Here is a 24,724-nt window from a genome sequence, read left to right on the forward strand (position 1 = left end):
ACGTGTGTACTCGCTACACTGCGGAAGACGATTCTCCGGTGGATTCCCATCGCCCTCTGCCTGAAGCCTTAGATTTTGGCGTGTTCAATCAGGAAGACTGGGGGGGGACACATAACAGTCTAACAGTACTACTGTCTCCCACTTGTAAGTCCATTTAAACCGTGATAACACTCCAGGTCAGAGAATTTGTGACTGAAGAATGATCCTTTCGCACAGTGCTGTTCTAGCCGCCCCTGTAGGACATTTCTTTCTTCTTTACTCCGCTCTGAGAGAGACTTTACACTTCTTGTGGAGCACAGAGTCAATTTTTCATTGTAAGGTGGTAAAAAGGTAAGAAAGAAAAAGTAGTGCGACACTGAACACCCCAAGGGAGAAGAATATTTACTTAAAATTGCTGTCACTAACCAGGCATTCCAGTCTCTCCTGTGCTGAGCACGGTCCTTGTCAGGCTCGGTCAGCACAGCCGGGGAAGCAGGAATGACAATGACAGGATGACAGATGCGTGGCAGGGGTGTTCACAGCGCTGTGCGCTCCACCTGAAGCTGCAGCAGGGGCCGACGGGAGATGTCCCCACAGATGTGAGGCCCGGGGCTTGGGGTGGACGCCAGTCCCCCGTTTTACCAGCATAAATGAAAGCATTTGATGTGTATAGACCTTCCTCATTCTGCCTGTAAACTCCGAGAGACTTGAGGGTTAAATAAAACTACCCCTAAAAAGGGAAGTTTAATATGACACAAAGGGAAGAGAATGATTCCTTGTACCATATATGATGTGATGATGAAATCCAGTCTTAATTTATTCAAGAAGGAAGTTGCTTGGGCACTTAGGCTTGGTTATTGTTTCTCACCTGAAAGTTTGTCTTCCAAAGAATGTCCTGGGGAACCGTCATCTTATTTGTAGTTATAAATAAGTATAAATAGACATGAGACATTCTTGTCGTCTAGCAGCGGAAACTACACAAGTGTACTAACCAATAGGCAAGACGAATGTGGACTCTGTATATCTGTGTGTGTGTGTGTGCACGCGTGCGCGCATGTGCACGAGTTGCCTTAGAAATAGGTAATCTTCTCAAATGCCTCATTGTCATAGCTTTTGTCCTTGGGATCATAGCCTGCAACATGGGCCAGGCTTTCTCTCCTGAGTCCATTCTGTAAGACAGATTCAGCCCCTTGTTTCCAGGTGCTGCCATCCCCAAGGTTTTCCTGAGGAAGACGGAAAGACACCTGTTAGTGAAATAGTCTTCATGTTTTCTGAAATAAATCGAGGGACTCTTGCTCAGGCCTCCCCCCCTCAAAAAAAAATGACTATAACTATGAAAGCAGCACAAATAACTAACTCAAGGCACTTTCTAATTGATAGCATTGATTCCTCAATCCATGTGGGTACTATTTCTGATGATAATAAAAACAGAATAATTTAGTGAGCATTAACAACATACCATGTATTGTGTGAAGAAATATGCATATATCTCATTTAGTGGAGCAAATCTTTGACATCGTGGTATCACCTGCTGTGTCTTAGATGGGGGTGGCGCACCAGGGTACCTGTAGACAGATGTCCCTGGAGGCAGCTCAGTGATACTCTTTGGCCATGGAGCCCAACAGGGACACGCTGTGTGTTCCCTGCCACTCAGCTCAGGCTTGGGAACAGAAGCTGCCTGCGTCAACAGGACTTATCATTTATTTCAGGAAACTCTGGCCCAGGAAGACAAATATGTCAACTAGTAAATAACTTGATTCTTTTCTTTTAGAACTCACTCAAAAGCCATTCATCTGAACAATACACTGCTCAACCAGCTGCCTCCTCAGCGAAATAGATCGCCTTCCCTTTCTGCGTCCCTGTCAGAGTGATGCTTTCCTCGCTGAAGTCACTCTTCCACTCAGCTTTACTTCACACGCCTGTCATTACGGTGATTCGGGGGGGGGGGGGAGGAGAACACGTTGGTAACTTAGGTGATGTGATCAGGGTGAGGAGTCCCTCTCCTAGAATACTAAAGAATGAAATGTCTGGGACTGAAAGAGTGATAATAAGTCCAAACTAAAGAATAAAAGCATGCCTGCCATTAGCCAAGCAGAGAGGACAGATGCACATAAGACCAGCCGCAAACTCCCAAGGTTCTGCAGCTGCACACCAACTCCTCAGTGAGTAGTGCTCCTTAGCCAGCGCTGCTCCAGACAGATTTACGTTCATCCCTGCTTCTCTTCGACCCCTCTCAGAATCCTTCAGCCGGAACCCAAACCCAAAATACATGCCAATCTTCCCTCTTGTTGAGGGTGGCATTCCCTGGATCCCCTGGAGTGCCCCCCACTCTTGCTGCATCAAGTCAGTGAGCCTAATTTGGTCTGTCTTTGAATGATGTGACCCTCGTGGTACTCTGGACAGTGTCTCTAGCCCTGCCTGGCCAAAGCACAGTTCTTAGTGGGCTAGGAGAGCCCGAGGTTGGGGGTAAGTGCATCCTGCTGCTTCTCCACCTAGGAAGCTCCCCTAACACACCTTACAGTCACACTCCATGGAACATGTTTGTGTCTAGGTTGTACTGCACGGTCTTCCCTCCGTTCTCAGATAAAAGCTGAGGTTGGGAGAGGTTAAGCAACCTACCCAAGGAACATAAGACAAGGAACCAGGGTTCAACACAGGGCTGACTCCAAAGCCCATGCTTTCACCATTATCTGAGACTGTGGCCCTATTTTATTCCTTTTCTATGATTCCTTTTTATATTTTTTCTAGAATCACCCTCAGAAGGGTTCAAAGGCATTTTAGAAATTGATCACATGGCCCTGGCCAGTTTGGCTCAGCGGTTAGAGCGTCGGACTGCGGTCCAGAGAGACCCGGGTTCGGTTCCCGCTAAGGGCACGTACTTCGGTTGCAGTTTGTCCCCGGCCCTGGTTGGTCGTGCGGGTGGCAGCCACTCGATGTGTCCCTTCACATCGATGTTTCTCTCTCTCTCTCCCTCCCACTCTATCTGTACAAAAAATGGAAAAATATCCTCGGGTGAGGATAAAAAAAAAAAAAAAAAAAGAAATTGATCACATGCATAGACAGTAATTTAGCCCAAAGGCACATTTTGCCACAACATAATTACTTGCTTACGTGCTAATGAGCTGAAATAACTGAAGCTGAAACCCAGATTTTTTCAGGTTCTAATATTCACTACCTTCCCACCCCACACCCGCCTTTGCAGATGGTTTAAGTGGGCAAAGGGGAATCCCTCTGAGCCAACGTATAATTTTCAATAGCTCAGACATCGGCTCACCTGCTCCGTTCCACTGTCATGCTGAACTCCACACCAGCACAGTGTTTTATATTTCTGAGACCAAAAGCAAAATAAATTGCAAACTGGTCTAATTAGCATTGGTTGAACATCCTTTCCACTTTGGTGACCTAGTAATGAAAGAACAGATGGATTAGGTGTTTACAGACTTCCAGGGATTCCTTTGAGGACTGAAGCGCTGTCAACTTGAGAAGTAGGTCACTTCTTAGCATAAGGGTACAAACAGGTCCTGGCCGTTTTGCTCAGTGGTTAGAGCGTCGGCCTGCGGTCCAGAGAGACCCGGGTTCGGTTCCCGCTAAGGGCATGTACCTCGGTTGCAGTTTGTCCCCAGCCCTGGTTGGTTGTGTGGGTGCAGCCACTCGATGTGTCCCTTTCATGTCAATGTCTCTCTCTCTCTCCCTCTCTCTCTCTCCCTCTCTCTCTCTCTCTCTCTTCCTCTCTCTCCCTCCCACTCCATCTGAACAAAAATTGGAAAAATGTCCTTGGGTGAGGATAAAAATAAAAACAAAAAACAGGCCTGGCTAGTTAATAGACACAAATTAGTAACTGCTCAAAAGGGTGGGAGTTAAACATCCACAAGCTATCAGGTCAGGCAAGCTCATGACCAGAGGTAAACAGAGACAAAATATTTATTTTTAAATATTTATTGTGGAAAATTCTACAAGCATCCTTTATAGGCCAACAGAAGTGATAGCAGAAATTATATAATTTATTCTTTTAGGAAAACTCTCCGTTTTCACACAAATCAGATATATTAAGAGGTTGTTAGAGTCAATATACAATTTAAAAGGCTATTTTTACTGTTTCTTCTTCCTTCCACCCCATCATCCTGGACAAGTAATACCCTCACATTCCTCCAGCTACTCCAGACTTTACTGACACTTCCTTCTCCATCATTAAAACGTACCTGTTCAATGTCCCATTCCCTCAAATCCTACAACAAAACAAAGTCTCTGGCCAGCAAAGCCGGAAATAGTTAATGTCTAGCCTTTAACCTAAAAAGTTCGCTGACCTTTGTGTTAGATCCTTGATCTTGTCAGAGAAAATTTCTGGATTACATTATAAATTTTCAGGAATAAGTAACTATAAAGATAAAGATAAAGTACTTTGGGCTTTGCTGGCCAAAAAGTCTTTGTCACAACTACTCAACTCCATCTTTAAAGAACGAAATCAGCCATAGACCATCAGAAATGAATGGGCATGACTGTGTTTCTATAAAACTTTATTTATAAATGTAAGTAGTTTGCTGACTCCTGACCCAAGAGATAAACTTAATGAACTGATAATAAAAGGTTTTATATCTGAGACCTGCAGCCATATGATAAATGAGGAGTAAAAGTCAGAAGATTCAGATGAATACCACTTGCTGCCAATGGGAAAGATTAGAATAAACTGATATGCCGTAGTCTCAAGTGGGATGTTCTGGCCATTGGATAAGCCAACAAGGACATTTGTTTCTGATTTACGAAATAGTATTTTCATTTTATTTATTTATTTATTTATTTATTTATTTTTTAATTTATTTTTTTTAATCCTCACCCGAGGACATTTTCCCATTTTTTTGTTCAGGTAGAGTGGGAGGGAGAGAGAGGAAGAGAGAGAGAGAGAGAAACATCGATGTGCAGGGACACATCGAGTGGCTGCCACCCACACGACCGACCAGGGCCGGGGACAAACTGCAACTGAGGTACGCGCCCCCAGCGGGAACCGAACCCGGGTCTCTCCGGACCGCAGGTCGACGCTCTAACCGCTGAGCCAAACCGGCCAGGGCAGTATTTTCATTTTACATGGTTAAAGGGATAAAGAAAAAATAACTTTTAGCTGTCCAGTAGAATTTTACCAGTAATACTAAAATTTCGAAATGTATCTTGAATCAAGATCACCCTTTAGAAGCTGATGCAGAGAATACTTAATGATATAAGTAGTGGTCTGGAGGTACTAATCAAAATAAACATAGTTCTATTCATCAACATGTATGAATAATGTGAATAGCACATCTTCGAAATGCTCAGTTATCTGGAAGAAGCAGAATGGAAATTATCACTTAGTAAAACCAAGCAAGACAAATAGCAGGACCAAGATAAAATATGACACAAGATGACTAGGCCCACAAAAGGCCTCTGGTCTTCCCTACTGACCCATTTAAAAGGGATGAATCGAGTGTTATAAAGGTGTTGTGAGGGGCCCTCAGTGACCAGAACTTAAGGCATCGAACTAGCACTAGCGCCTCGGTTGGAAGACAGGCATCAGGAGGCAAGAATATATCTGATGCCGAGGATAAATACGTGCCCAAACACTTGATGGAATGGCATAATTAGACTCTAATAAAGTGCTCTCTCTGGTTCCTAAGGATATTTTAGTAACATTTGGGACATTTTCAAAAAAAAGAAAAGAAAAGAAAACACAGGGGTTGATACCAGTACAGTTGTTCATACTCAAGGTGCTGGAAAACACCCAGACTGGTCAGCCACGGGGGTCAGTGTGTGCACATTGTGTGCTTTGGACCTGGCCGCTAAAACTTTGCTTATCTTCTGAAGCTGTCAGACCACTTGACTGATAAGTTTAGGTGTATCCCACTGGTGTCAAAAAGATGCCACAGTTGTTGGGGGACTGACATTTAAATCCAAAAATAAAGTTTCATCTGAGTCCATTTACATAAAGATACTGGGGAATTGTGACTACATGAATGCCTAGGGTTACAAAATATATGTTCTATACCTTTTGGCACCCAGAACTGGCTTAAATTTAAGTAAATCGCTGGTGAAATCAAGCCCAGCGTACGTACTACGTCACCGGAGGTTGCACACAGCAGTTCCGGTAGCATCAGCAGAATGATCACCACTTAGATTATGTGTTGAGTAGGAATCTTGACTCCCCGTTGCCTACAGGTATATACTGGTAGTGGGAAAAGTACAGTATCTCAATAGTAACTTATTCAGCTAAAATACATATTCCAAGGAGGCAGAGTAGCAGAATATTGCATGTTTCTTCCAACAATCTTTCATGGGCTTTGGCATAAAAAAGACATTAAACCATCAGCGAGACTGTGGCTCAAAGTACACGTTAAATCCTGCACCAGACATGTCTGCAGAGAAGCTGCTCACTGCAGAGAGGTCACGACCCTGCCGGGTGACCCTCTAAGTACAACACATCCAGAAGCAACAGTAAGACTCTCCTCTGCTCATGTAGCCAATCGTGAAGGCTAAACCAGGAGATAGTAAGGTGGTCATGGGAAAAACTCCAGGCTCCTACTGAGATGAAGGGCAAGGGAATCACTCCTAATATTTAACCTTCCATACTGATTGTTACATTACAAAGGATTTTTCATATTCAATGGCCTCTGGAGGCCATTGTCTGACATCTTTTTTTTCCCTTCATAACATATGGGAGATATTTAAAAATATATGTTATAGCCCTGGCCGGTTTGGTTCAGCGGTTAGAGAGTTGGCCCACGGACCAAAAAGTTGCGGGTTTGATTCTGGTCAAGGGTACATGCCTCAGTTGCAGGTTCGATCCCTGGCCCTGGTTGGGAGGCAACCAATCGATGTGTCTCTCTCTTCCTCCCTCCCTCCCTCCCTCTCTATCTGAAAAATCAATGGAAAAATATCCTCAGGTGAGGTTTTAAAAAAATAAATAACTAAAAAAAAATAAATAAATAAAAATATATGTTATATATTTTAATCATATATATGTTATATATATTAATCATGTATTACTCATATATATTAGATATATATGATTAATAATATACACAAAGAGAGATGTTTTGGCATGTCATTTGGGAGAGTAGGTATATCTTTCTGGGAAGAGGGGCTTTTTGTAGTGGGCCCACAATCACACGAGGAAGACAGCTACCTAGTCCACCAATGCATGAAACTAGCCCATGTCTTCCCCAGCCCCACAGAGAAGACCCATGTCCCGAACCTGTGATGAAGCTGATGAGAACTCCGGCAGCCACGCACCCCAGGCAGCCCACCGCACTGTAGTACAGGTAGGAGATCGAGTACCAGGTGTCAGCGACTGCAGGTCTGTGGAGGACAACAGCACAGCTCTGTGGGTTCAAAGTTACAATTCACCGTGACGCGGAGGACTGCCAAGGGATCATTTCAGGGCCTGGCATCTCTCAAACCCCAAAGCATAACCTTTGGCCATTTGATTATTTTTTGATAACTTAAAGGTAGACTCACTGTGCTTTGTATTCCATGTTCTCACCCGCCCCCTAGTTACAAATATTGCCACTGGATTAGGTTGCAGTGAGAACAGTGCCTTCCATTTCGTATGTATTACTTATTCTTCAGCACTCATTACGTCCAGATTTAGTGCCAGACATTGTGACAGGCACTGAAGATGAAAAGATGAGTAAGTCTACACACAGGAGCTAACAATCCTAAAATGGAGGGGCAATGCCTTGGCGGAACAGAAACAGGATTCTGGGAGTGTTAGGAAGGGTATCCAACCCAGGCTGATGCGTGGAATGACACCTTAGTTTATTTGTAAAGAATGGTTACGAGTTAACCAAGCAAAGAAAAGAGGATACAATAAGCACAGGCAGGAAGGAGGAAACAACCTAGTGGCCCTGGGAACTATAAGTCGGTTGATACTGTTTGTCTGTAAGATTTGCGGAGAGAAATAACTCTAAACTAAATGAAACTCAGAGGCAAATGAAAGCAAGATAGAGTGCTCATCCATTATAGAGAGGACCACCGACTCAGGAGCACAATTACAGGTGAGAACACACGCTTACTTCATCAGTACAGTGCTCCTGGCTCGCTCTCTCCCTCATCCTCTCTCTGTCTCTCTCCGTAGATAGATAGATGATAGGTAGATAGAATTTAATAGATCGATATAAACTTAATATTATTTAATCCCCCTCCTCTCAAAGTCTCAGTAAAGTAAGTATTAGCTTCGCTAAGGACTATGAGAAATTGAGAAGTGACAAGTCACTAACCTGTGCAAAGACAGCGTGGATGCATTGTAAAACCGAAATCTGAACACAGATAGTTCTGATTTCCAAGTCCGTGGGCTTCTCCCTGCACCACATTGTCCCCTGCATTTTGGAACCTTAAGTTACTCATCCCCACCAGAGGTAGAAAGGAAAGCCCTCCGCTGAGTGTGGACAGTTGTCCCAAACCTGAGCTCACAGCGTGCTGCTGTCTCGTCACGCTCACAATCCTTCTCCGCCTCGCTCACCAACCTCTCTGCTGAGAGCCTTGATTCTTTTAAACTCACCATGAGCTTCATATCCTGTTTCCAAACTTCTCACTTTTTTTCTGTTTTACACTCATACCTCCAACTCACCCTTCTGCCACGTTCATTCTTCCACACGGGAGGCAGAGGGACAGCTACCTACGGGAGCAGGAGCCCGGCAGGGCAGCTGGGGACCACCCAGAGGGACTCTCACGGGAAAGCGACAGCTGCCTTGTCAGACTGATGGCTGGAGAGTGTACCTTCCGCTAACCTGGTGACCCAGTCTGGGACGTCCCGCCGTCTCTGGAGTCACCGTACCTGCTGGAGAACACTGGCAGCGCCACCTCGGTCACATTGGATGGGACACACTGCTGTGTCGATAGAGGCAAGGGCCGCGTCTTGGAGGCTGGTGCAGGATAGATGAACGCCCCAATGGCCACCCAAAATGCCAAGGTGATTCCGGTCAGAAGGCCTCCCAGTGCACCCTGGTGAAGGAGAAGACAAGGCAGTGAGAGGCCTGATGAAGCCACTGGACGTATAATGAGGTGCGAGTACCGTGACTCCGAGTGTGGCTGTCCACCCCAAACCTTAGCCCCTCGTTCTGGAGCAGCGCCCTCAAACCGCCTTCCTTCCAACCCCAACAAAGCCAAAGCCGTTTTACTTGGGAATAGCTTGTGCCTTAAATAAAACACTGCATAATTTTATAGTGATGGTTATAGTTAGATTCCTAGCAAGATTTTTTTTTTTCTCTCTCTCTCTCCATTTGGCTTCTTCCTCCCACGTATCACTTAAAAGCTGTCAAAACCTCAGTTCCCGGTAGCTGAGTTTTAGAAGTTTGGAAAAACCTCAGAAAGCGGAGACAGTGTGGTCATTTTTCATTGACTGTTATTGTAAGCTATAACGCAGACACTCTACTCCCATATGCTTTTCCAAGTGCTTCTGGCGGACTCTCTGCTTCCCAAGTGTGGAGTGTTGAGTCTAAATTCTAACGTGCATTTAGTAGCCCTTTGTTGAAAGGTTGTATTTCTTAACAAACAGTAAAAAGTCACTCCTTCTGTAAAAGAGTCGAACAGTCCGGTAGAGGCCAGCATCACTGGAAAATAAAATCTGGACGCTCCTGCTCTCTCCTGGACAGCTGAGCCTTCTCTGCGGGGGAAGACACCTTGTTGGTTTCTCTGTTTATCCGGAATTAGGACTCTCCAACGACAGCACCACAATGTCCTGTTCATTATTATTTCGGGAAAGTAAAACAATGTATATGATTTCAATAGTGGTACCTTGGTCTAGACTAGAGGTCTGCAAACTTTTACTATCAAGAGCCAGCCAGCTAATAAATATGTTGGGCTTCGTAGGCAATACAGGCTGTCCCAACGACTCAGTTCTGCCATTGTAGCGCAAAGACAGCCGTAGACAATACGCAAAGGCGAATGTCTGTGTTCCACTAAAATGTATGGGCACCGAAATGTGACTTTTGTATAATAGTCACGGGGCATCCCTAGCCTACCAAGAAGGGTGAGTGGATGTTAGCAGCAGGCCCGGCCCGTGCTGACTTAGAGCGGCTGCCTTGAGAGCCATGCTGGGAATTCTGAGGTTGCGTCCGCATTCCGTGGGAAGAGCCAGCACTGACAGGTGGGGTCAGCCGCAGCCAATGACAAGGGGAGAGGAGATACAAATGTGTCATATGTATTATCTTTTTCTTAGAATAAGGTGGTTTTCCTAACTAAATAGAAGGACCATAATTCACTAAACATACAAAACAAATTAATGTTTAGAATGCAGTAAGATGATGCATAGCTAGTTATTTGTTCTTTGGGGCTAAGAAATTGCCTTCCCTCATACTTTCTCTCCAAGGACATAACTATCCTTGTCAAACTCCATGTCAGAAAAGGTGATTAAAACAATCTAATAAAATTGCAGAAGAAGCACTGCAGATTCCTAAACATTCCCTACCGATCCACTCTCTTTACCTAGCTCCGTAAGATTTATCTAGAATACAGATCAATAATGGTCAGGTGGCCACAGAGGCCTAATTAGGGATATCATTTGACCAAGATTTATCAAGCACCCCATAGTCTATTAAAAATATGCATAGAGTCAGGTTTTCTGGAGTCTAAAGACTTTCTAAAACTTCATGCATATGAGTGAATAAATGTCAAGAATAATAATACTAAACAGCAACATGTTAGATTGAAAAGATTACGATATTTAAAATATTTAAAATTTTTCCCTGGGTGGTTTGGCTCAGCAGTTAGAGCGTCGGTCCACAGACCAGAGAGTCCTGGGTTTGGTTCCCACCAAGAGCACGTACCTCGGTTGCAGTGCATCCCCGACCCCTGTTGGGGTTGTGTGGGTGACAACCACTCGATGTGTCTCTCGAATCGATGTTTCTCTCTCTCTCTTCCTCCTTCTCTCCCTCCTGCTCTATCTGAAGATAAATGCAAAAAAAAAAAAAAAAAATGTCCTCGGGTAAAGATACAAATAATAAAATAAAATGTTTAAAAATTTTAAAAATATTATTATATTACTTTTCCAAATGTTCATTTTGATTTGTACTTACTGTACAGTCATTCAACCAAGATTTACTTAAAGACAAACTATTAGCTGTCAGCTAGCAAAGCCAAGAAGATCCAGCTCTCAGAGTATGCAGGGCTTGTCTCCTCTTCCCTCCTTAAATTCGTCATAATTTAGGGAAAAATAGAAAAAAAATACATTTTTTTAAGTTTTATAAATTGTGTTTTAACTAAATGATTTCTGAATTCAATATCCATTTTCAGTTTTATTTGTGGGCCCTCACTTTAGGGAAGACAATTTAAACCCTAAAGAATCAGCTCTGATGCCATGACCTTCGGTATTTCACAACCACCTCTTACTTTCTTTGCTTTCTGCTCCTAAAACGGCTTCACTGAAGTCAGGGCTAGGAGGGCTCGGGGTTTGTTGGTTCCATGGAAAGAAGCCACCGTTTATTTCCTGGCAAAGACAAATGGCCTTTTCACGGACGGGTGAGAGTTGAGAGAGGAGAGCGATGCGGCATCCTTACCTTCCAGTTCACGAAAGGAAACACGATTCCCAGAGTGAACAGACCCAGCATCGGCCCTCCACACATGCCGTGGATGCTGAGGGCAGCCTGCAGAGAAAAGCAGATCAAGAGCGTGATTTGATGACCCACCGAGGACCACCTCTTTCCTGGACTTGGGAAAAAATTCAGCCGCTCATTAATCATATCCCTTCTGGAAATAACTTCTCCCTTCTGGAATCAATGATAAGCATTGTACAAAAAAAAAAAAAATACATGGAAACAGACGCCTGTGTGGATGCACACAGGTAGCTATGATTGGGTAGAAGTAGTTTTCCCTCAAGCTGGAGCTCATTGATTTGTTTAGATTTTCTATCTTATTAAAAAGTTTTTGTATAATGTACCAAACAAATACAGCTATAACTTATATTACGTATCTTGCATAGTTGATCAGCTGTTTGGGCAGCTGTATTATTTTGATAATAACTGTCTGTTTCCCCACCTCTGACATCTCAGCCAGAGCACCTCAAGGATGCTGAAGTGTTAAGGTCTGGTGTGGAGGCCATTAGGCACTCATATCCCATAACCCACCTCTACGGCTCTCTTTTGGAAACTAAATGTATTTCCACATCTCTTAGCCTCTAAGCTATTGAGTCTCGTGAACTGGCCAGGGGTTTTCGTTAAACCAATTTCCTGGCAACCTAGAGCCTCGTTCATCACCTTGAACATACACAGGCACTGTGGTGCAGGCATGTCGGCGATGCGGCTTTATCTAAATCCATTAGTGTGACTGCAGGGCTTAGTGCAAGGGTCTGAGATGAGGATGCGCTGAAGATCTGATATATACGGTATCTCACATTTGTCGAGCACCCCCTGTATGCCAGATAGTAAAGAGGAACTACCCAGACACTTAAATAAATGAGCTCATTTAATCCTTACAGTTACCCTGTGCAGCAGGTAACACTAACTGAATTTATAGGTGAGAAACTTGGGTGGAGAGAAAACATTAAAGGCATATTCCATCTAGAAAGTGGCAGAGGTGAGATTTAAGGGTTCCAAGCCATATTTTCTGGATGGAATCCACATTTTCTCTCCCCCCAAAAACAGCATTTAAAAAGAAAAACTCAAGAGTACATCACCATAAGGGCCTTCTTTTGTTGCTTAAGGGGAAAAGTTTTTGAAAGAGGCCATCACTAATAGAATATTTAGATTCTAATTCTGGCCGGCCCTGCCACACAAAACTATGATTTGGTGAATCTTCTGTTAAAAACTCATATGATCTCACTGATTTGTGGAATATAATGAACATAACAGTTTGAGGACAATCCCCTAAGGAGTGGGGAGGTGAGAGAGGGATGAACCACAGAACTTATACGCATATATGCATGAACAGTGGACATGGACAACAATCGGGGGAAGGGGCAGGGAGGGAAGGGGGAGGGGGGAATCAGTGGGGGAAAAAAGGAGAATCATTTGTAACAAAAATTAATCAATAAAAAAAAAAAAAAAGAACTCAGATTCATTTTACTTCAGAGAGACTTCTTTCTCTATAAAAAATAAAGAGATATGATCATGGGGCCCTCAAGACCCCTCTATCTGCATTGTAAGTTCCTCTGTGCAGAAACATCAGAGGCATTGCTATGATAGGTTTTCAGGGTTAATTTTTAGAGAACTCAATGCCACAAATAAATCTTTGACAAGATGGGGCCAGATAAGATAAAAGTTGATACTTTTCCTCAATTAAGATACTTAATTTAATATTCTTGACACTTCTGTTGATTAATAGCATTAATTCATAGTTGTTGCAGTACTGAATTTGGAAGCTGATTTACTAGGTATTCTCTGGGAGAGCCAATAAGTTAGAAGAGGTGTTTATCTCCCCCTATGGGGAAAAAATTAAAAATATCTTACAAAGTCATTAGCTTTGGGGGAAGACAAGTCTTATATGATAGAAAGAAAGAGGTCTAAGAAAGTCAGTGATTACTATTCACTGACGCTTACTTATTTTTTTGTTTTGTTTAAGCAACATTTATTGAAAGCCTGTGCCAAGCGAAGGCAATATAAAGGATCTTCAAATTATACGAAGATAAAGGGGAATTGCAAGGGTTAAAATAGACTCTGAAGATTCGCTTATTTTATGTTGCTTTGTGAGTTGGGCCCTTTGAGATGGGAACGGGTGTGGTTCATGGAGTCATACCCGGTCCAGCCACTAACTAGCTCTGGGGACTGACCATACCCGGTCCAGCCACTAATTAGCTCTGGGGACTGACCATACCTGGTCCAGCCACTATCTAGCTCTGGGGACTGACCATACCTGGTCCAGCCACTAATTAGCTCTGGGGACTGACCATACCCGGTCCAGCCACTAACCAGCTCTGGGGACTGACCATACCCGGTCCAGCCACTAACTAGCTCTGGGGACCGACCATACCCGGTCCAGCCACTAATTAGCTCTAGGGACCGACCATACCCAGTCCAGCCACTAACTAGCTCTGGGGACTGACCATACCCGGTCCAGCCACTAACTAACTAGCTCTGGGGACTGACCATACCCGGTCCAGCCACTAATTAGCTCTAGGGACCGACCATACCCGGTCCAGCCACTAACTAGCTCTGGGGACTGACCATACCTGGTCCAGCCACTAACTAGCTCTGGGGACTGACCATACCTGGTCCAGCCACTAACTAGCTCTGGGGACTGACCATACCTGGTCCATCCACTAATTAGCTCTAGGAACTCGAGGAGGATATTTTCACTGTTTTCGGTAACTATCTACAAAACGAAGATGTTAAAACAGATTATCCTTGAGGCTCCTTCCAGTGCTGACATTTTATGGAACTGAGAGTTGGATATAAGGGAGGCAGTTCCAGCAGGAGGACAGGTAGATCACAGATGAGTCACGTCCCAGCCCCACCACTTTCTAAGTATGTGCCTTTGGGACCATTTCTTCACGTCTCCACATTTCAGTTTCTTCATCGGTAAAGCAGTATATTAAGCACACTACCTCTTAGAGAAATAATAAAGATTTAATGAGATAATACATTTCAGGCTCCACCTAGCATATAATAAGCTTTCCATAAGTGTCAATTGTTTTTATTGTTGTTACTATTATGACTATACTCCTATTTTTTCAGGATCATAAATTCTCAGATCTGAATTTTAAACATTTCTAATTTTATTACAGTGTACCTTGTCACTGAGTCCTGTTTCAGTTTTTTAAGGTTTCCCCTTCTGAATGCAATTTTGGTTGAAATTGTATGTGTATGCCTAATTTGGCACCAGACAGTGGCTTGAAGGGATAGGCAGAACATTAGAATAGAAATGGGTAAAAGGTTGCTACGAAATCAAATGTGTCTTTCCCCTCTTTCGGTACCTGCACGACGCTACCCATGAGGGATGCAGCCACAGCCATCGAAGTACACATGATGCCAAATAAGATACCTGAAGGAAAACAAAACAAAACTTTATTACCTTCATCACCATCATCCAAACTGGCCTTGTCATAACAAGCCCCAAGAGGGGCATTTAGGAGATTTTCGCCATGAGACATGCTCTCCTAGGTCAGGCAGAATGGGCTGGAATCTAGTGTGAAGTGGTTTTCTATCCAGGATTCAAGAAGGCTGTCATATGTAAAACGACATGACACTGTGGAAAGGCCACTCACAGAGGCTAATCCAGACTGAATTAGAGGGAACTCATTTCAGTGTGACCAACCAACAATCACCTGAAGAAGGTACTACTCTCATCATGATTCTGATAGTTTTTCAGCTTAAGAATTGCTAAATATCTATACATTTTACCTCACAGGTTTTGCAAATCTGGAAGTTTTTCTGGTCCATTTCCTAAGTGCTTTATTCATACTATCCTGATGGCCCTTGGTACAGTGAATAATGAATTGTTTCTTTACATATCTATGTTGGAGAACCACAAGGGCCATCTGGGTACCACTCTCCGAAGCACCATGCACAGTGTCTTTAGTATTATAGGGACTTGCTGAATGAATTGGCATGTACGTTTTAGTCATCTTTTAAAGATGATGTCTTCTTTTCTTTTCTTAATTTTTTTCTTTATTGATTTCAGACAGAGAGAGAGAGAGAGGAAGGGAGAGGGAGAGAGAGATAAAAGCATCGATGAGAGAGCACTTCAATTGGCCACCTCCTGCAGGCCCCCCACTGGGGATCGAGCCCAAACCTGGGCATGTGTCCTGACCGGGAATCAAACAGGCCACCTCTTGGTGCAGGGGTCGACACTCAGCCACTGAACCACACTGGCCAGGCAGATGATGTCTTCTTTTAAATAATCTTTTATAAAATAGTTGTTTTAGTATATCTGTTTTTAAATCACCTTAAAAGTACATATGATACCCATTATAACCCATAAACTAAATTGGAGAGGGAGAGAGAAAGAATTGGAGATAGATGAAACACAATGACAGAAACAGAGAGAAAATGATTTTGTTTGTGCTGTTTCACATTTTCTCTCAGCCAAATATCTAGCTCAGTTTCCAATGAGACTATTAGTTTACCTATATTGAATATTGACAGTATGTCAGGTACTTGACTAGACGCTAGTACTATAAAGTCAGAACTCGATTCCTGCTCCAAAGATCTCATTCTCAAAAGGGGCTACATATAAATAAATTAATATGCCTATCAGTGCCTGGTACATAGCAAGTGCTATATGTTTTCCATTATTATTACTATTATTATTATATTATATTTTAGTCTTAGTACATGATAGTCATAATATTTATTATCAAGAACTCACTCAAAATTAAACCAGGCTATAGCAACTTTTATGCTGTATTTTCCAACTTCTCAATACAACACAGAAAAAAATCAGGAAAATCACAGCACTAAGCACTAAGTTTGATCAATAAGCACATTTCATAATTCTAAAATTGTTCCCATTATATTTAAAGATGATAGATTAGATTGCAGAAAATAACGTTTGCCCTGATTCTGTACTGCTTTATGAATGGGGACAAGTTCACCTTCCCAAAGACAATAATAAAAGACATGTTTTCTCTCTACAACTGATTACCCTCTTGCTGGACCAACAGTTATATGTTCAAGCAAGATCCTAGGCAGCCATCCTTCAATCCAGGGGTTCTACAATTTTGTGCTGAATAGAGAATTGACTTAGCCTCCCTCTCCCCCAAATCTTTAAACGTCCACCAGATTGATTGATAACAACCCGCAGTGCAGGAAGTTTAGGGAAACTGGTGGTGGTTCATAGAGACCTGGAGTCGATGGCCCACAGACAAAGCAGGAAATGTGAGGTGGGAAGAAAGTTCTACCCTTGCAGGAAATGGTGTGGACTTTCCCAGTGCTACTTCAGCACAGAGGATCGACATAAGCCATGGGCACAAAAGAAACGTGTACCTCAATCCCGCATATTCATAAATATCTGCTACAAATTGGGAATTGTACTGACACTAAAAACTTCCATTTTTAAAAAAGTACAAAAGTATTTATAGCAACTTTATTTACTATAACCTCAAACTAAAACAGCCCAGCTCCACCAATTGAAGTAGAAGTAAAAAAAAAAAAACCTGTGGTACATCCATTCAGTGTCATACTACTCAGCAATGAAAAGTGATGAACCATGGATACACATAGAAAATAGATAAATCTCAGAAATATTATGTTGAGTGAAAAGAGTGTTACAAAGAAAAGTGTGTACTGTGTGATTCTATTTATATGAAATTCTAGAAAAGGTAAAACCAATCTGTTGTGAAAAGTATCTGAATAATGGTTGCCTCTGAAGGGGACTGGGAGCAAGGATTGACTGGAATGAGCAAAAGAGTACTTTCCAGGGTTATGATAATGTTGTATATCTTTAATGGCTGGATCACACAGGTGTATGAATATGTCAAAACTCAGCAAACACATACTTCAACATGTGTCCATTTCATTGAAGGTAGATTTTTACATTCAAGAAAACGTTAAATGGTCATTGAATTCTAGTTAATAATATGCATGCTAAAAATTTAGGGGAAATGTATTTAAATATGGTGATTAATGAATGGAAAGAAATCTGGATGGATATGTGAAAAAGTAAGTTTAGAAACATATTTATGGAGAATCTGCGTGGTCTATATATATGGAAATTCATGTAAAAGTCTTTAAACCTTGCTGCATGATTTAATTTTTATAATAAAATGTGAGTGACAAAAAAACAATAACAGAAGTAAAATTATTATTGTTAAAACTTTATTTTGTGGAGATCTCAAAATTGACTGAGAACAAGAAACTTGATGTCTCTTAAGTATGCAGAGAAAAAGAACTAAGTTTTGGAAATAGGAAAAAAACTGAAAAAATGGAAAACAAACAAGCCACATGAGAAGAACATTTGAGAAGGAGATGATTAAACTACCGATATTAGGCAGCAATGACCATACTTAATAAAATTTTGAAAATCGCCCTGGCCAATATTGCTCAGCGGTTAGAGCCTCAGCCCTTGGACCAAAGAGTCCTGGGTTCGATTCCAGTCAAGGGCACATACCTCGGTTGTGGTTTGTCCCCAGCCCCAGTTGGGGTTGTGTGGGTGGCAACCAATCGATGTGTCTCTGTCACATCGATGTTTCTCTCTCTCTCCCTCCCTCTATCTGAAGATAAACAAAAAAATATCCTTGGGTGAGGATTAAAAATAAATAAAATAAAATAAAAATTTGAAAATCAACAGTAGTTGTGTAAATGGCAATATATATGCTTTGTAAAACAAAAACAAATAGCTATAGCTTTCCCACATAGATCATAGACTGTTTAGGAGACATAAGGAAAGCATCTCATTCACAGCATCAACGAAAAAATAAGAATAAAAGGAAAAAGAGGAGAAGGAGGAGGTGGAAGTGGAGGAGGAGAGGGGGACAAGCAGGAGGAAAAGAAAGACATGAGTATAATAATATCTAGGATCAAAACTGTTCTATTATTAAATAGAAAAAAGTAATTATTTTTTTAGATGTCAATCTTACAAAGATGCCAATTCTTCCCAAATACATTTTCAGGTTTAATGTAATCCTATGGGGGAGAGTGCATTTAGGTGACATAAAATATATTATTTTAAAGTTAATCTGAATGATTAACACAGGAATAGCCAATGTTTTTCGTTAAAAAAAAAAGTAACAATAGAAACATTTTAAAATTTTAAGCTAAAGAAAGGTGGCAGGATTAGATAGCTAAAATTTTATTTTAAAAGTTCATATATTTTTCCAAATTACCTATAATTCAAGATAATAAGTACTATAGTAATTAAAGTGTAATATGCGATTTTTCAATTAAGCAAACAAAAATTATTACTTGAGATGAGGTTATTAGGAGTTTCATAATTAAGGATTCTTTAGAAAAGGATTTGGTTTTATAAACTGACTGACCATAGTGAGCAGAATATCTTCCTATGTCAAAGAACTAATATGGTCAATAGATAGAATAATCGAAAGATGTTGATGTGATGGGTCTGGAATGTAGGACGAGTGCAAATGAGTGTCAAAACCAAGGGTGGTGAAGGCAAGCGAGCTGGTCATTTTTTCCTGGTACCCACCTGGTATCTTTGCAAGTGTAAGAATCTGTATGTGAGCTTTCTCATGTATCTCACATGCATTTGTGCCGGTGTGTCCTAATAACACGTGCAGGATTTTGATGTGTCCCACATGCACATTTCATGATATGGAATGAAGAGCCACAGGCTATACCTACATAAGCCTTTACTGATCCAGGTGCTCAGCTTGTCGGAGAGATTGGGAAACCAGCTCTTGACAAAATCCTCAAAGGTCACTGTTGCTAAGGCATTGATGCTGGCAGCCACGGTGCTATAGGGAGAGAAAATTGAGAACATAGTCCAAATGAAATAAAGCTAAGCCACCAGTCTGCCCCGAGTGCCAGGGCAAATAGGCAGGGCAGGGCTCTAGGGACAGAACCCAGGGGAACCACATGTCCTGTCTACTCATTCTACAAAGCTGTTTCTCTGCTTAATGCGCTTTCATTTCCCCATAAAGGCCAGTGAAGATGCTAGGTTTTCATGTTTTAGCTCCCACCAATTTCTCTTAATAAGATGTTAAAAGAGTTAGCAGAAAGTCACAGAGAGAGAGAGAGAGTGTGGTTGGGTGTGGCATGGCAGTGACTATCCTAACTCAGCTGTCAGTTCACATTGCCGTTCATTAATAATTAATTAATTCATTAAGACCATTCATACATCTGTTTATTCATTCTGGGTACTAGGCATACAATGATGAACAAGAAAGACAAAGATCTTCCGCTTCATTTGGTGACAAGGACATTTAACAACCCATTATGTAATTGATAACGATTGTAAAAACTGTTAGGAAGGAGAATGACAAAGCGTTGTGAGAGCATGTCTCTCAGAGACCTAAACCACTATGAAGTTAGAAGAGTCTCCCCTTAGAAGGGATGGTTACCATAGGTACTGCAAACACCCATGCAAGTTGGGGAAAAGATGTTCTAGAACAAAGGAAAATTATGTCTACATTCCTGACAGAGTGGCCAGCATGCCATTGGTCAGGGAGTAAGAGACAAAAGAAAAGACTGGAATGGAGGCTAAGACCTCAACTCACGGAAGCTCTGACTTTCAAATCAGAGCTCAGTTTCATGACCCTAAAACTCGCTTAGGTGACAGAGGACCTGCAAGCTGTAGTTTCCTTTGTAGAGCAACATGAAATCTTATTGAATTCCTTATAGAGACCAGGAATATTTCAACTAGTAGAATAGGAAACTATATTAAATTCACATGATGCAAAATCACAAACACGAACAAAAGTCTAGAAGAGTATCAGGTTGAGGAACAAAGCCTGGCCAGCTATTTGAAGTTGTCCATTGATATTCATTACTCGTTATTTTGTTATCCTCCAATGTTCAGGTGAAGACTTGCTATGGCTGTGCCAAAGGTATGAAAAAAAATTCAAACTTTTTCTTTTTTTGATAATGCAGAATAATAGTGCCATTGATTTCAGTTGGAATAGTCCTAGGTCTTCAAAAAATTAAAAATGGAACTGCCTTTTGACCCAGCAATCCCACTTCTGGGAATATATACTAAGAATCCCGAAACACCAATCAGAAAAAATAGATGCATCCCTATAATTATGGTAGCTTCATTCACAACAGCCAAGATTTGGATGCAGCCCAACTGCACATCAGCAGATGAATGGATATAAAAGCTATGGTACATTTACACTTTGGAATACCACTCAGCTGTGAAAAAGAAGGAACTCTTACCTTTGCAACAGCATGGATGGACCTAGAGAGTATTATGCTAAGCAAAATAAGCCAGACAAAGACAAATACCATATGATCTCACTAATATGTGGACACCAATGAGCAAAATGAACTGATGCACAAAATGGAACCAGAAGCATGGATACTTGGAACAGAATGGCTGGTGCCCAAGGGGAGGGGGTGAGGGTGACTGGACAAAGAAGGTGAAGAGATTCGCTAAAGAAAAAATATGCGTACCTCACGGACATGGACAATAGTGTGGTGAAGGCCAAGGGAAGGGGAGGTGGAGGGGGGTTGAGGTGGGCAAGGCAGAGGTGGGAAAGGGAGAAACCTGCAATAATGTCAACATTTAGTATTTTTAATTTAAAAAAAATACAGTTGGCTAAAAAAAAAATTTGATTAAGCAATGCCATTCCAATAAATTTAATAAATATTTTTTAATGTTCTTTCAAAAAAAGAAACAGTATGTACAATGTGATCTCTTTTTTGCACACTAAAAGGCAGGTATGTTCACATAAGCAAAGAAATGTTCTGATTTACGAATAAAAAATTATTAACTGATTAATATTGTGGGGTGGGGCAAGGAATCTGAGGCATAAGATATAAGATGTTTGCTTTTATGCTCTGGTACTATTAGAATTTTGACCCTGATCAATTTATTATGTTAAAATTGACCTTTAACAAATCCTGTAATAGATTCTTTGAAATTGAAAGGAAATTTGCAGGAAAGGAATGACTTTTCCCACCAGCTGAATCTCTGACTCACACAGGAGAGGGCCTGGCTTAAAAGGAGAGTAATGGCAGTGTCTTGCTGTGAGTGCGTTGCTCCTAACGCTGTTGCCGACCCTTCTCCGGGTCACTAGCATCTCTCACCTGGATTGAGACAAATGCCTCCCAACAGGTCACTCCCTTTCACCACTCATCCTGTTCTTATCGCCCCTTCCCCACACAGAAGACTGAGTCTTCATTGTATGACATCCTTCACTCCCCTGCTTTAAACCTTCGAATGTCTTCCCATTCAATTTGAAATGCAAACTCTTTTTTAAAATTGTTTTTATTAATTTATTTTTGTTACAGATGTTTCTCCTTTTTCCCCCATTGACACCCTCCTCCAGATCCCCCCTGACCCTGTCCCCAGCATTGTTGTCTATGTCCAGGGTTATGCATACATGCATATAAGTTCTGTGGTTTACCTCTTTCCTCCCCCCCCCAACCCTTCTTCTGAAGTTTGTCAGTCTGTACCCTACTTCTATATCTCTGGGTCTATTTTGTTCATCAGTTTGTTTTGTTCATTATATTCCACAAAATAAGTGAGATTATGTGATATTTCTCTTTCTCTGATTGGCTTATTTCATTTAGCATAATACTCTCCAGGTCCCTCTATGTCATCTCAAAGGGTAAGAGATCTCTCTTACTTATAGCTGCATAGTATTCCATTGTATATATGTACCACAGCTTTTTTATCCACTCATCCATTGATGGACACTTGGGCTGTTTCCAGATCTTAGCGATTGTAAATAGTTAGTGCTGTTATGAACATAGGAGTACATATATTCTTTCTGATTGGTGTTTCATGAAGGCTCTTCATGATCTGAGACCTGCTCACCTCTTCAAACTCATCCCCATCTGCTCTTCTCCCAGTTCCTTGTGCTTTAACTCTTCTCTTTGCTCCTAAAGAATCCCATACAGTTTCTCTTCTGGGGGCTTTGGAATTTGCTCTTCCCCCTGCCTGTGCTCTTCAGTAGCTGGCTTTTCCTTGTGCTTTATCCCGCAACACAAAAGTCACAGAGTCAAAGAGGAGGTCCCTAAAGACTTTATTAAAAAGAGAACCCCCAGGCCTCCCCTCTCTCTAGGTTGTCACTCTATTTCCTTTATATTACTTGTCATTATCAAACTATATCTTGTTTATTTGTTCACTGATATATTGCCCACCTTCCATGTCAATGAGAATGCCAGCTCCACGGGCAATGTCAGTCCTGTTTCTGTGAGATCTCCCTACAGCCCCACCGTCACCAACTGCACCTTGCATGATGCAAACCTTCTAAAATATTTGTCTGAATGCATGTGTGAATAGTTTTGTATCTAGAATAGTGTCTACATGTGGAGGGTGGAAGTCATGAGCTGCCTGAGTATGCTATTAAACATGGGGAGAATGGATTGCAAAAGACAGATCTGTAGCAACACATTGTCGCTGAATGATTAATGCCACCAGAGTGAACTGCCTTGTGTAGCGGGGACGTGAAACTGTGGGGCAGTCGGCATCAGACCAGGTTGAGAAAAGAACCAGAGATGTCTAGTGTAGGCTCAGACCTAGGCTTACATCCCGTCCCTGCAGTTTACTATGTCACCATAGGTAAGTTGTCCACCTTGCTAAATTTCAGTTTTCTTATCTATAAACTGATGATAATATGAGTCAAGTTTCAGTCTCATATAAAATGTGACAATTGATGAGCAAATACAAGTACAGCGTGTGTCAGGGCAGTTGACACACGGGAAGTACTCAGTAAACAGGGGTGATTACTTCCACGACCGCCTCACGTTCCTTGTGGGCACCACCATTACCGTCCCAGCAGGTGCTGTCAGCACACTAACCTCAGAGTTCCACTGAAGGCACAAGCCACGAAAAGCCCCGGCAGCCCAGGCATCGTGGAGAATATCTCCATGACGAAGTATGGCATCAGCTGAAGGGAACGCAAACAACATGGGATTAGTGGTCTCACCAGCGACGTCTGAAATGTGGGAAGGTAGCTTTTTACCAAAAGGAGGCAAAAAAAATACAAAATTAATACTAACAGAGGAGTTTGCATGGACTAATGCAGTTACATACTAGCAGAGGTTATGATCAATCCACGTCCATGGACCTGAGGTCCAGATTCAGGGGCGTGGAAGGGGCAGAAAAGAGACAGTATTAGGACAAAGGGCTGGGTGAACTTTAGAAGGTTCAAAAACTTTAAAAAAAATTTTGTTTGCAAAGTACGATCTTTTCTTGCCTGTTTACCCTTAAAGTTAGCAATTAAACCCTAGAAACAAATGCTTAAAGCAAGTCTTCAGAAAAGCGGGGTGTTATGGTTCTACTCTGTGCCGAATCTGTGAGAGAGAAGCCCCCACAGGACAGAGTGAGACGGTTGAATGTATAGGGAATGAATAGGGGAGGAGAGAGGAGACAACTCCTCCTTCTGATCATATTGTCCACAAAGGAGTTTTTTCAAAATATTTTTTTAATCCTCACCCAAGCATATGTTTATTGATTTTAGAGAGAGGAATAGCTTGGGGTGGAGGGTTCGACTGGTTGCCTCCCGCACATCCCTCACCTGGGGACTGAGTTTGCACCGAGGCCTGTGCCCTGACTGGGAATCGAACCCACCACCTTTTGGTGTACTAGATGACACTCCAACAACTGAGCCACACCGGCCAGGGCCACAAGGGAGTTTTTAAGAGAATGCTTAACAGAGGACATTGAGGTGGTGGTGTTCAATCTATGATGAGCAGAAGCATTACAGAAATAAGGGTCATTTTGTTCCATTTGAGATGAAAGCATTATTGATCAACTGAGACTGATAGAAGAAGAGTTGAAAGGTAGCACTGACAACCAAACCCTGTAATCCCACCTTCCTCTCTCCGCAGCCTTGCCCGAGTTGACGGCGCGGTCTTCAAGGGCAAGGTGCGGTACCTTCCTCTTCCACGTTTACTCCCTCGTATCGGAACCTAAGGTGCGGTACTATCACCCAAGAGGAGAGGAAGGCAGTCTAGTCTTTGGGGTGTGGAAAGTGGCTACAGGTCCAGGTGAAAAAGAGAACTACCCCACATCACACACCCGTATCAGCCATTCCCACAGGCCCCAAGGGACATGTACCTGGTCTGGTGCTGAGATAATGCCCAAAGTCCAAGGGTCACAGTCTTTGAAGTAGGAGTACATGATCAGGCCAGAGAAGACAGCACACACCAGAATAATCCAGAGACCCAGCAAGTTGAAGTACAAGGCTCTAGGAAAGAACACACGTGTCTATTGGTAGCCTCCACGA

At 42.2% G+C, this 24,724-nt stretch overlaps 1 protein-coding gene across 1 annotated transcript in view; it reads right to left on the reverse strand.

Annotated features, from left to right (window-relative positions):
* Window positions 1-1,044: 1,044 nt before the first annotated feature.
* The window catches only part of SLC5A12 (solute carrier family 5 member 12), a 40,388-nt gene continuing 16,708 nt past the window's right edge, over window positions 1,045-24,724 (reverse strand). Inside the window, exons 7-15 of the mRNA XM_036259271.1 lie at window positions 24,556-24,685; window positions 23,295-23,383; window positions 19,170-19,282; window positions 14,846-14,913; window positions 11,496-11,582; window positions 8,777-8,943; window positions 7,196-7,299; window positions 3,254-3,381; window positions 1,045-1,202 (exon numbers count right to left, since the gene is read on the reverse strand). Of these exons, the coding sequence (XP_036115164.1) occupies window positions 1,050-1,202; window positions 3,254-3,381; window positions 7,196-7,299; window positions 8,777-8,943; window positions 11,496-11,582; window positions 14,846-14,913; window positions 19,170-19,282; window positions 23,295-23,383; window positions 24,556-24,685 (1,039 nt within the window). The 3' untranslated portion in view covers window positions 1,045-1,049. The remainder of the gene's footprint in view (window positions 1,203-3,253; window positions 3,382-7,195; window positions 7,300-8,776; window positions 8,944-11,495; window positions 11,583-14,845; window positions 14,914-19,169; window positions 19,283-23,294; window positions 23,384-24,555; window positions 24,686-24,724) is intronic.

Source organism: Molossus molossus, unplaced genomic scaffold (genome assembly GCF_014108415.1).
Source record: "Molossus molossus isolate mMolMol1 unplaced genomic scaffold, mMolMol1.p scaffold_m16_p_13, whole genome shotgun sequence".
Classification (NCBI taxonomy): Eukaryota; Metazoa; Chordata; class Mammalia; order Chiroptera; family Molossidae; genus Molossus; species Molossus molossus.